Source organism: Garra rufa, chromosome 5, assembly GCF_049309525.1.
Source record: "Garra rufa chromosome 5, GarRuf1.0, whole genome shotgun sequence".
Lineage (NCBI taxonomy): Eukaryota > Metazoa > Chordata > Actinopteri > Cypriniformes > Cyprinidae > Garra > Garra rufa.
The window spans coordinates 21,463,436-21,476,791 of NC_133365.1; the positions used below are offsets into that span (position 1 = coordinate 21,463,436).

The following is a 13,356-nucleotide window of genomic DNA, read 5'->3' on the forward strand; positions in this document are numbered from 1 at the left end:
ACCACACTGCCTAATATTACTAACATTTTCTAAGTACAACTGCAATTGTATTCACTTATTAAACACGCAGCTCAGAAGTCACTCTGTTGTTAAACAACATTTAATCAAAGACCTCTACACTGAACGGACTATTTGAGTGACTAAACGGACTATTTGATGTTACGCCACCAAAGCTATGATTAAGTGTTCTGTCAGCGATGAGCAAGAATTGTGTCATTTCTGCAGACGTCTACACAGCGGCAAACTCCTTACCTAAAGGAGATCCATTGCCTGTTCTGAAATAGAAACCTCAACAACCACTCCCTCCTCCCACTGTCTGTTATGCACTGCCAAAGTCAAAGCATGGAGAGTGAATGCAACCGTCGCAGTGCTGCCGTACGCAAACTGCGTTAGTGGACCTTCTTCACTCTTCCACTCCAGCATCCCTGCAACTTCAGTCATGACTTTGCTTCACTTCTCAACCTTTCTGGGTAGGTCATGACTTTTTCGTAATGGAACATTTTAGTTTAGTTATTTGTAGTTCGTTTGCATGCTTCTGTGCATTTGTGCAAGTTTAATTTTTTGCATCCTTGCATCGTCGTAGACTTATTTGTTGCTGAATGGACTTTTTGTACATTTATGTCCACTAACTGAGTACTTTAATCGTCTTTAAGTCTTGCAAAGGCGTTATTGCTTAGTGTTTATCTGATGTTATGTCATCCTCAGCGGTCGCTCTTCTAGCGCGGGCTCAGACGCAGCTTTTGCGGGGCTCCTGCAGTTTTGAGGCGGACAGCTGCGGCTACACGTCTGATCCCGCTTATGCTGAATGGACCATCAACGAGGAAGGTATATAAGAAACTTTGTTATTACTTATTACCCTTATTTGTAGTACTGTTTTGCCAGTTATTCTTTTTTCTGCTCTAAAAGTGTCTGATTGTCAGAGTTGTAGAAATCACTTGGAGGTGGGATAGTTAGGCTACAAAATATCCAACCCCCCTACTACACATGCACCCCTTATACACAAACGTGAGACACTAGGTGGCGCTATATATAGTCTACATTTGTTTTAGTTCATAAGTACCAGTCAAAATATTTTTTTCCTTTTGAATCCTTAAAAGGATAGTTTATCCGAATTTTTAGTTCTGTCTTTATTTACACGCTGTACTCACCCTCATGTCATTCCAAGTCCATAACACTTTGGTTAATCTCTTTGAAACATAGATATTTTAAAGAAACTTGAGCCGTTTCTGTTCCTCCATTAAAAGTTCTGGTAACCATAATTCAGAAGATCCGAAATCATAATTTGAAGCAGAATTTCATTGGAGGAGCATGCGTGATACTGTCCTGAACCTGCTTCGAAAACTGACAGGGAAGAGAAGAAATTGTTGAACAAATCATTATTTTTGTTTTCTTTGCACACAAAAAGTATTCTTGTAGCTTCATAAAATTACAGTTGAACCACTGATGGACACATGGACTATTTTATCTGTGTCCTTACTACCTTTCTGGGCCTTGAACGTGGTAGTTGTGTTGCTGTCTATGCAGGGTCAAAAAGTACTCAGATTTTATCAAATTTAAGGCACTATATGTACAATATATACAAGATTTTATTTATTAAAATATCCAAAAACCACTAGAACTGTGTTATATATTTCGCTGAAGTGGTCGACTGTGGCATAATAAAAGTTCAGCTGCTTTTAAGCCATGTATCACTTTCAGCCCCAACCTGCTTCATACTACAGTGACCTTAATAAGTCTTTAATACATGGACATGAAGACAACAACTCCCATTATTCCACACTCAATAACGGCGTCATCAAACTACGCCTTTGTTTCTTTCTTTGTTTTGAATATGCGTCCTCTAGCGGTGAAAATGTTCATATTGTGTGTGTAATTTGTGTTCCGGAGATTAATAAAGGTCTTACAGGTTTGGAACGACATGAGGGTGAATAAATGATGACAGAATTAAAATTTTTTGTGTGTGCTATTCTTTTAAGTCAAGTCCTACAAGAATCCATCTGATTTTGCCATTTTGAATTTTCTTAAAACCCCATTTTTTATAACTCCTCCTAGATGGTTGGTTTGATTTACAATAAACATATTACACATTGTCCCAATAGGTGTCAGTATAATGTATGAAATACCACTGGCACTAGTGCTGTGACAAATAAGAGCCATGAAAATGTATACAAATGCTTACTGATTGCACCTGCCACCACCATTGTTATATATTATAATATTTACTTATTTATTATTACATCTTTAAATACATTTCGATCATGACAACCCTTTGAAGATTTTAGCATTGTAACGGATATGACAATGTTAACATATTTGGTATTGGCGGAATAGATCTGCTGCACTGCTGAATTGCTTCTGCGGTTGGTTATTGCTGTTGTTGTAGATTATTGCTGCTGCTACTGCAAAGCAAGTACAGGAGTTTGCTACTGCCAATACATACTCTGATATGGTGCTGTGAGTATTTAAGACATACTGTTGTTGCAAAAGTAGCATATATAATAACCTGTAGCAGATCTATACAGGTGGAGCTGGGGAAGGTGGAGGGATTTAGAAGAACACCTCTAGTGAATGGACACCAGCCATTTTAATGTAAAGAATCAAGGTCATTGGCTGCGTACGCAACATGAACCAATCAGCTGTTTAATGCTGTGCATATCATCAGGACCCATCAGCCTGCGCCATCTAGAGTTTCATGACAGAACTTGGTATTTAATACATTCTTAATTCAGTTATGCATTTCAATACAAAAATATAGAAATTGCTGCCCTACTTTCTCTACTTTCAGTGTTTAAGGCTTAATGGTTGCACATCTGCATTTCATTGAGTAAGCCTGCTCTACATAACAGGACTGTATCCGATCTCTGTTGGTCTTATTGTCTGACACAACTGCTAAGACTTGTCATAGATCAGTAATTGGCCTGTATGATGCACACCAGCCAGAGATGTTTCACAGATCATGCGCTCTGTAATTGCTGACAGCTACCATGTTCTTGTCTTTTGAATTTACCTTAATATTGGATTCAGCACAGTGAGCACTTTCTGTAACCGTCTGTGATCTGTTCTTAAAATATCTTTTGTTATCATTGCTTATCTTTGCTGATGATGGTTGGTGAACAACTGGATGGGTTCAGCTGTTGTAGTGAAAACAGAGGTGCTTTTGAATGACTTAAGTGAAGTATGATGACGTATAATCCAGTGAACATACTTTGGGCAGTTGTCTGATTAACAACTGTGTCAACCTTTTGCTTGTGAAGTGAGTTTTTCCCCCACAGGTCAATAAAACAAGACTGGGCAACACATTTGTGCTTCTGTTTGGTTTCCTGGACAACACAGACTTTGTGGAAACAAAGCGGAGGCAGACTTCTTAGTTTTAGGAAAATGGAAGCACTTTACTAAATGTTTAATGAATGAATTCAGACTTTTCCAAAAAATGTTTATGCATGTGCCCACTCACTGCTATGATTATAACATTGATCAATCATAAAACCATTCATTTAGAGTGTTCATTAAATTTATTTATTACACATACATGCAGCCAAAAATTATGTAAGAAAGCATTTCCAGAAGGAGTTGAAATAAAGAGGTGAAAAATAGTCTGGAGATCTGCTGACCTTGTTTCTCCAGACATTTTCAGACAGCTGTAGAAATCATTTTAGGCCTTTAGAGATGTACAGCAGACATTCACAGAGTTCACCTCAACATTTAACCCTTCCTATGAAGACTCAGGCAGAGCTCCTTCACACTCACTGAATAACAGCTGCTGCAGAGAGTTGTGAGTGTGTTGCAAGAACTGCACTTAATAGTTGACTAATTTCTGTACTAAATAACCCCTCTGCTTATTATTGCCACTAAAAATGCTATCGCTACATGGTTTGTTATTTTGATCTGTAATATTTTTATATTATATAATGTATAGCCTATAATGCTTGGGTAATCCCGAAGTATACTTTATTTAGTATACTTTATACGCTAGAGTATACATACAGTGAGTGTGACTTAAGTGCCAAGTTCTGTCATGAAATTCTAGACGTTGCAGGCTGATGGGTCCTTAACCCAAACTGATTTTCACAGCGTTAAACTACTTTGCACAAGCTGATTGGTTCATGTTGCATACGCAGCCAATCAGCTTGCTACTTTACATTTAAATGGCTGGTTAGCATTCACTAGAGCAGTTAGCTGTGCACTTTCAGAGTTACTCTGAAACCCTCCACCTTCCCCAGTTCCACCTGCAGTAGCAGTGTAGCAGATCTGGTCCACCAAGACCAAATACATCAACATCATCATACATCGTCATATCCATTACCATGCTAAAAATCTTCTGAGAGTTGTCATGATAGAAATTACATCATTAGCACAGACTGAAAAAAAAAATCACTTAGAAATTGCTGGTATTGTGTAATTCACAATTATTTACAAAGAAACAGCATCTTGAATTAAATTGAATTAAACACAAACATTTGAAGAAGAAAGATAAAAATAGTATTTTCTTGTAAAATGTGCTCTACCGTTTTTACCGTGTTGTATGTGTGTGCTGTACATCCAGATTTTTCTAACTGTGCATACTTTGTACACACACATTCACATTTAATTATCAGTAGGTCAGTTGGTCCACATAATAGCAATGCTAGTCCATGCTGCTGTTTTTTCAGTAAAAAAAAGAAAAGGAGGAAACGAAACAACACCAATAGATGCCCGTGTTGATACACGTACAGTAACTACTGAAGAGAAAGAGCACAAACCAGGATAGAAGACCTCCTCCTGGCCCACGCCTCTGGAGGTGGAGCGATGCCAGGGATCCAGGTGGCAGCGATGTAGCCGTAGCGACGTTCGCTCAAGATGTAGGTGGGGATCAAGAGGCCAGAAGGCATTCCGGAGTGACCGAGGAAGTAGGCAAAGCTTGAGGGAGGGCGGAATCGGCTTTAGCCGAAGTGGTGGAGGGCCGGAGAGCAGAAGACGACCTGCTAGACCGCAGCGGAGGCATGGCGAAGTCTGACCCAGGACAAGCTAACAGACCGGGGGAGCCTGGCAAGGCTGAATGGCTAACGATCCATGCCAGAATCGTGGGAGGGAGGAGCGCAGGCCACGGGCCCACGGGCTCCTCACATCCAGCTGACTGAGACTCCTGGCTGCCCGGACAGACAGGGGGCGATTTCGACTGAACAGCCACAGTGACAATGAAGAAATGTACAAAATCTAATCCAAAATAAAAAGTCTCTTAATGCAGCTTGGAGAGGAGGTGAGTATTAGTTAGGCTTAAGGGCTTAACAAGCAGTCACTCTCAGAGGTAGGAGGGTAGGCGGGGCTTGCGTCCATCCCCTCAAAATCCACGAGAACTCCTTCCGGCACACACCTGGTCAGATGTGATAGTTACACACGCCACCATGTGGATGGATGAAGGCGACGGTGGTGATAGAGGTGGAGCCCATGGTGCCCAAAGTGCAGACAGAGAGCCAAGAAGGTGGAGTGATGCCGAAGATCCAGGCAGCCGCGTCGGAGCCGTAGCGATGATCGCCGAGATGTAGGTGGGGATTCAGAGGGCAGAGGGTGAGCCGGAGAGATTGAGGAAGGAAGCGGAGCTTGAGGTAGGGCAGAACAGGCCATAGCCGGAAGGGTGGAGGGCCAGAGAGCAGCAGACGGCCCGCTAGTTCACAATGGAGTGGCGAAGTCCAACCCAGGTGGAGCTGACTAACCGAGGAAGCCTGACGAAACTAAAGGAGGAGAGAATCGAAGAGGGGAGGAGTGCAGGCCATCCAAGACCATAGGCAGAGCCATGGGCTCCTCAAGTCCAGGAGACTAAGACTCCCGGCTGCCTGGACAGACAGGACAAAGGCGACTGAACAGCCGGAGTGGCTGAGAAATGACAATGAAGGAATGTACAAAATCCATCCTAAATAAAATTCTCTTAAAGGGATAGTTCACCCAAAAATGAAAAAAATGTTTATCTGCTTACCCCAGGGTATCCAAGATGTAGGTGACTTTGTTTTTTCAGTAGAACACAAACAAAGACACAAACCACTGCAGTCTGCCAGTAATATAATTGGCAGTCAATGGGATCCACAGCTTTGAGAGTAAAAAAAACATACACAGACAAAACCAAATTAAACCCTGCGGCTTGTGACAATACATTGAGGTGTTAAGACACAAAATGATCGGTCTGTGCAAGAAATTTATATTTATATAATTTTTTACCTCTCATCCACCGCTATGTGCAACTGTCCTAATTGCATTCACAACAGCCGGCGTGTGACTTGTCAACATGCTCTTGCATTGTCCTTTATTGTTTACACAGTGCATAGTGGCTACTCAAAACTTTTACTTGTGCTTATCCTGATTCTTGCAACCGATTAAAAAGTAAAAGATTAAGTTTTCTTGCGCAAACTCATCCGGGAGTGTTGACTTTTGACCGACTACTATGCCAGAGCACGTTGACGCGTCACACGATGGCTGTTGTGATAACGCTCAGGACAGTCGAACATTGCGGTGCGGTGGATCCAGGCGATAGCGATGCCAAAGGGCCAGCCGGAGCAACCAAGGAAGGGAAGGCCGTAGCTGAAGGGGTGGAGGACTGGAGAGCAGTGGACGCCCGGCAAATCCGTTGCAAAGTGGCGAAGTCTGACCCAGGTGGAGCCGACTGACTGAGGGAGCTCTGCGAGTATGAATGGCCAATGGTCCATGTTGGAATCGAGAGGAGGAGCGCAGGCCTTCCGAGGCTGGAGGCAGAGCCATAGGCTCCTCAGGTCCAGGAGATGGAGACTCCACACCACTGAGAGAAGATGACATGGAGGGACAGACAGGGGATGTCCCTTCCCTCGAATTTCACGAGAACTCCTTCCGGCATGTATGTTGTTGCTGTCTCACACAAATGGTCAGATGCTTCCAACGGCTCAAGCTCTAGGGCGATGGCAGGCTCAGATGCTTCTTCTTGTGATGGCACATCCATCGTGGTGGACTCTGGCTCTTTGTCTGCAGTTTGTTCAGGTCGCAGGCTGGGTACTGGGCTAGGAGTGGGGCTGGTGTTGTTGTCAGCTGCTCCAACAGTGAAGGCTGATTCACAGGAAATCTGCATCCACTTCACAACTGAATCAAGATACAAACTCAGGCTGTTGTGTTGTTGTGTATTTTTTTTACTTGTCATCTTTTTACCTAAAAACTAAGTTTTGCGCAGTTAAGACCATAATGTTAATGAATTAACTTTAAAAAGCTCTTAAACCATTTTTGAATTTCCTGGAAACTTTTTACAGTGTGTTATAAGCCATGTAGGTCATTGACGTCAGCTCTTCCCCTCTATAGTTATATTGTGGTTGTGGATTATCTTGCCGTATGTTAGTTTTAAATGTTCAACTGTATGTTGAACTTGCAACTATGCTAATACAATGATGGTGGTAGTTGTTAACACTCTGCTTTGTGGTTTATTGTGAATCCTTCCACAACATGGGGACCAAAGTCAATAGACCTTACAAAAAACATGACTTCACCTACCTCAGAAGCTAATACTATGGCCAGAGAAAATTGGCATTCGCTCGTGGACAAAATATATGAGATCTCAAAAGCGGGCCAAAGCAAAGTGTAGAAAATGATTGTGTTTTTACAAAAGGTAATAAAGAAAAAAGAAAAAAAAAGGCATCGTTTTCATCTGGTACCAGGAATGAATCACCCTAAGAACATCTGGAGCTATGGAGCTACACACTCTTACATCATGTCGAGGTTTGATGCATATTAAATAAAAGGAAATTCAATATGTTCACAATATATATGATTACTTTAAGTCTGACAGCTGATATTTCTTCTTTAATAAACTGTTTAAATGTAAACCTAACTTATTTCTGTGCTCTAAACAGTCACTCTGTTAAAGTCAGAAGAATAAATGAACTGTTAAATTAACACTTGAGTCTCCCATTAGTCCTTGTTTGCTGTGATTATATGCACTTAGTTTTGAAGAACCTGATACAGATCACACCTGTTTTTTGACGCACAGTTTAAAACGCTGAAACTGTCGACCATTTCTTTTGTCTTTTAAGATCTATTTGTTTATTACTGATGACCTTGTGGGAACCTGGATCATTTGACATGAAAACGTGAACTTGTGTTTCTGCACAAGTGTTCTCACCAGTATTGAAACTATACCTCTTCTGATCTTTTCAGGCCGCTTCATCACAGCAGAATCCTCAACGTTTGGTGAGAAAGGAAAGTATGTCCTGGTCAGTCCTGAGCTGGAACTCAGCGATTGGAGCTGTGTGCGGTTGGTTTATCAGATCTCAGGCTCAGGCTCTCTTCAACTGCACTTACGACCCGAGGGTGAGAACTTTGACTACACGTTATGGACGGCGGAGAAACCCTCAGACAGTTGGCTCATTGCCAGTGTGGACCTCCGTAATACTTCTGGGGCTTACCAGGTATCTGCCTGACATGGCACAATCAAAGTGGGAAAACAACAGTGTTGTGTATGTGATATAATCTAGTAAAGTCTATTCATAGTTAGGACTGTAAAAGAGGGTTTGAGTGGAGCTGAGTGAAGAAAAGAGCCCTTTGTGAATACTACACTGGATACGCCTCTCCCTTGATCAGACAAGCACTTGTTCTAGTTTACTACGCTAATGCTGGGAATTACATTTGGAAAGGGAGATTGAGAGTAATAATTGGACTTTGTAAACAAAGGAATAGAGATTGAGTTTGTTTGATAACAAGTCTTATGAATCCATTAGGCTAGTTTTGACTTGAGGTGCATGATGGAAACCTTCTGATATTGTGTTTACTCTAAAATTGGACTGTGTGTAAAACTTTAGCTGTGTTTGATTTATACAGTCACTGAAAGAGAGTGAAGATGAGTTAGAAAGATTTTCTAGGCTTTAGATAATAAAATAAATGTTATTTTCCGCTGAACAGATGGCAGCCCAAACAGTTTAACTTCTCTTTGTTTATCATCTCTTGATATTCAGCTATTATTTGAGGCTAAACCCAGAAGAGGAATGGGAAATAGCGTCGCTCTTTTTGAAATACACATCATCCCTGGATACTGTTTAGGTAAGTCCTCTGTTTTTATTCTTGAGGTACAATGTGTGTATTATTGACCATAGCATTTGTTGCATGCCTCCCATCCAAAAATAATCTAATCTAATTTTGATAAGAAACTTAGTCTCAGCTTTTAAATTCTGTCAATTTTAAACTAAATTCAAACAATAAATGTTGTTTTGGCACTCTTTAGTGTGGCTTGACAGATCGCTATAACATTATGTCTCCACTACTAGTTACAGCACAAAATAAACATAAATGAACATCAGAAGGTATGATGAAAGAAACAGTAAAACTTAATGAAAAATATCAAGTTGGATATAAACGCTCAATCAGTGTTTCAACCACACACAAAAAAACATGAATAAAAAGCTTGTAAACAACATTATGTAAGGTTACATTTACCTCAGGAAAGCCATTTAATGTCCATAAATACACTAATTAGCTAAAACAAAAAATAACTGTAGAGATGAACATTTTGCTAAATCTTTGGAATACAAATTAAGATATGTGTTATGAAATCTGAGCGTGAAATCTGAGAGCTTTCTGACTTTGCATATACAGAAACAAAACACATTCAAGGCCCAGAAAGGTAGTAAGGACATTGTTAAAACATTCATGGTACTGTTGTAAATGGCGCTAAAGACTGACACGGAAGAGAAGGACTATTTTATCGATGTCTTTACTACCTTTCTGGGCCTTAAAAGTGGTAGTTGCATTGCTGTCCATGCAGGGTTGGAAAGTTCTTGGATTTCATCAAAAATATCTTAATTTGTGTTTTGAAGATGAACGTAGGTCTTACAGGTTTGGAACGACATGAGGGTGAGTAATTAATCACTGATTTTTCATTTTTGGGTGAACAGTCCCTTTAACACTTTGAGAATTACTGTGCTAATGAAATTATACTTTCCTCCCCAGAAGTCTTAAATAATAATAGGGCTGTCCCCGAATAGTCGAAGATTCGATGCATCGATATGCGGAGCCTGATTCGACCACCGATCTCACAGTCGAATCTTCGCGGGTGAAACGAGCATCACACCATTTTGGCAATATAGGGGTGCTCAATGTCTAACTGCACACAGAACTACTAGATTTTGTACGGACATATTCAGTTATAAACAGCCTTAGATTATGATAATGCAGTAAAAACAAAAGTGAAAAGAAAGAAGCGTTCAATAAATATTTTTAATGTGTTTGTGAACAAATCCAACCACCCCTGTGACAGATTTAATTTTCACTTGCCCTGATCCATGATGAGATGAGGACGGCAGGGATTAGGCGGCGATCACACCGAACGCGTTTTTGCCGTTGGAGGCGCCTCTTTTGAATGGTTTTCTGTTGGCAGTGAGCGTTCTGCGCTCCTTTAATGCGTCCCCGGCGCCTCGCGTTTTTGCAGGAGCGCTCTGAGCGCCTGAAGTTGAAAAAAAATATCAACTCTGAGCGGAAAAACGCCCAACGTTATTCGCGTTCTTTCCCATTGTCCAATCTTTCGGGTCTTCGAAAGTTTACCGTCGCTTAAAAAGTCCGGAGACTGCAAGAAATAGAGGAGAAAACTTTGGTGTCTATCATGGGAAACCAGGGGCTGTATTATTTAGGGTTTCTGCTAATATGACAGTTTAATTAACAGCAAAAAACTAGATTTTAGAGCGTCCGCGCTATAATCTGTTACGGAAGCAGACCAAACAAGAGAGGTAAGTGATAAATATAACAATGTTTATTATCAGCAGAGCGTTGTGGATAAGATGACGTGCAGAACCGGGTAAGTATAAACAGTCCAAGTATGATATTCGTTGACTAGAGATGAATACTGAAGACAGATCCTTTTCCTTTCCAGGAACGACGGGAGGAGGACTCCGACCCACACACACACACACACACCGTTGGTGATAGACGAACAGGCTTATGGCTGACCACAGCTGACTGGAACAGAGAACAGACTTCGTACTGGAATAGATGAGACAACAGGTAAGTTTCAACAGGTAAATAGCAAGGTAAGTATGTCTTTGAGGTTTGTGAACTCGACAGAGAAACACAATGAGTCCGCTTCGTGCAAACGAGCCCGGACACTGAGTGAGGTGTGTGGTGTGCTTATATTTGGTGCTGGTGATTGGTTTCAGGTGCGTCTGATTAGTAATCAGGTGACTGTGATCGTTGAGTGAGTGAGGGAGTAGAACCTGGCCAATCCGTGACATTACCCCCCTCCCCAGGGCCCGCTCCTGAGGGCCGAGGCCTCCGACGTCGTGGTGGTCTACCTCGTCCTCGAGGGGCTGGACATTCAGGATGGTTACGATGGAATTCCTCCATGAGGGCTGGATCTAGAATGTCAACTCTGGGTACCCACGACCTCTCCTCTGGTCCGTAGCCTTCCCAGTCGACGAGATACTCAAGACTACCACCACAACGTCGGGACAGAAGGATTTCTCGGACCGAGTAGATGGATCCCTCTTCCAGGACCAAGGGGGGAGGGGGTTCCTCTTCCTGACCAGGTTCTGTGGAGGGAATCACAGGTGGGTGAAAGGGTTTTAGTAATGAGACGTGAAATGTGGGGTGGATACGGTACTGTGGTGGTAATTGGAGTCTGTAGGTGACGGGGTTGACCTGTTCCACGATGGTGAAGGGGCCAACAAACCTGGGACTCAATTTCTTCGAGGGCAGGCGCAGACGGATGTCTCTTGTGGAGAGCCAGACTTTCTGCCCAGGAGTGTATGTGGGACCAGGAATCCTCTTCTTATCGGCAGTGGACTTGGTTCTGCGCACTGCCCTTTGAAGATGATGGTGAGCCTCGTCCCAGACTCTCTCGCTCTCCCGGAACCAGTAATCCACTGCGGGCACCTGTGATGGTTCGCCATTCCAGGGGAAGAGAGGTGGTTGGAAGCCGAGCACACACTGGAATGGCGTGAGTCCTGTGGTGGGTTGCCGCAGTGAATTTTGGGCGTATTCTGCCCAACCCAGGAACTGGTTCCAGGAGTCCTGGTGACCATGACAGAATGTCCGGAGGAACCGCCCCACCTCCTGGATTTTCCTCTCCGTCTGCCCGTTGGTCTCAGGGTGGTATCCAGAGGAGAGGCTAACGGTCACACCTAGGAGTTTGAGAAAAGACTTCCACACCCGTGAAATAAACTGTGGACCCCTGTCTGAGACGATGTCTTCCGGAATGCCATAGTACCTAAAGACTTTGTTGAAGAGCAGTTCGGCAGACTCTAGGGCTGTGGGAAGACCTTTCAGAGGTATCAGTCGGCAGAATTTTGAAAATCGATCAACTATAACAAAGATGCAGGTGTTACCGTCAGATGAGGGGAGATCTGTCATGAAGTCAACTCCCAGGTGTGACCAGGGGCGGTTCGGCACAGGCAAGGGATGGAGTTTCCCAGCAGGCAGATGACGTGGACTCTTGGACATTGCACACTCCTTACATCCCTGGACATACCTCCTCACATCCCTTGCCATGTGCGGCCACCAGAAGCGGTCCGTCAGCAGCGAGAGAGTGTTGTTGGCCCCTGGATGTCCAGTGCCCAGAGAGGTATGTGTAGAATGGATTAGATCTACCCGCTGGGTCCTAGGGATGAATCTGCGACCAGGTGGACAGCCCGGCGGAGATCTGGGTTCCGGAGTGGCGACAGCTGGCGGGTTGGTCCATTCAATGGGTTGAACGATGATGTTTTCGGGGATTATGGTCGTGGGTGTGTCAGGCAAGTCGTGAGAATCATGAATGCGAGACAGAGCATCAGCTCGGGTATTCTTGGATCCTGGCCGGTAGGTTATGGTGAAGTTGAATCGGGAAAAGAACAGGGACCATCTTGCCTGACGGGGACAGAGCCGTTTGGCGTCTCGGAGGTACTGTAGGTTCTTGTGATCTGTTATCACCTGGAACGTGTGGTTAGATCCCTCTAACCAATGTCGCCACTCCTCCAGAGCGAGCTTGATGGCAAGGAGCTCGCGGTTGCCGATGTCATAGTTCCTCTCCGCAGGGCTGAGCTTCCGGGAATAGTAGGCACAGGGATGAAGCAATGGAGGAGTACCGTGATGTTGTGACAGAATCCCTCCCACGCCGGTAGTAGATGCGTCCACCTCTACCACGAAAGGGAGATCAGGGTCAGGATGGGTTAGAAGAGGTGCCTGTGTAAATGCTTCCTTGAGGTTATGGAAGGCTGCGGCCGAGTCAGGGTTCCAGAGTAGAGTTCGTGGTTTTCCTTTGAGTAGACTGGTAAGTGGAGCAGTGATGATGCTGTAGTTCTTGATAAACCGGCGGTAGAAATTGGCAAAACCTAAGAATCGTTGAAGCTCTTTGATAGTGGTGGGTTCTGGCCAGGATACAACTGCAGACACCTTCCTCTCGTCCATACGGAC

At 43.3% G+C, this 13,356-nt stretch overlaps 1 protein-coding gene across 2 annotated transcripts in view; it reads left to right on the forward strand.

Moving 5' to 3' along the window:
• Positions 1–280: 280 nt before the first annotated feature.
• mamdc2a (MAM domain containing 2a) overlaps positions 281–13,356 on the forward strand; it is a 32,501-nt gene continuing 19,425 nt past the window's right edge. Inside the window, exons 1-4 of one of the 2 annotated variants that reach the window (XM_073841376.1) lie at positions 281–470; positions 706–825; positions 8,143–8,393; positions 8,937–9,021. In XM_073841376.1, the coding sequence (XP_073697477.1) occupies positions 440–470; positions 706–825; positions 8,143–8,393; positions 8,937–9,021 (487 nt within the window). In that variant the 5' untranslated portion in view covers positions 281–439. The remainder of the gene's footprint in view (positions 471–705; positions 826–8,142; positions 8,394–8,936; positions 9,022–13,356) is intronic. The other variant, XM_073841375.1, reaches the window with a different exon arrangement.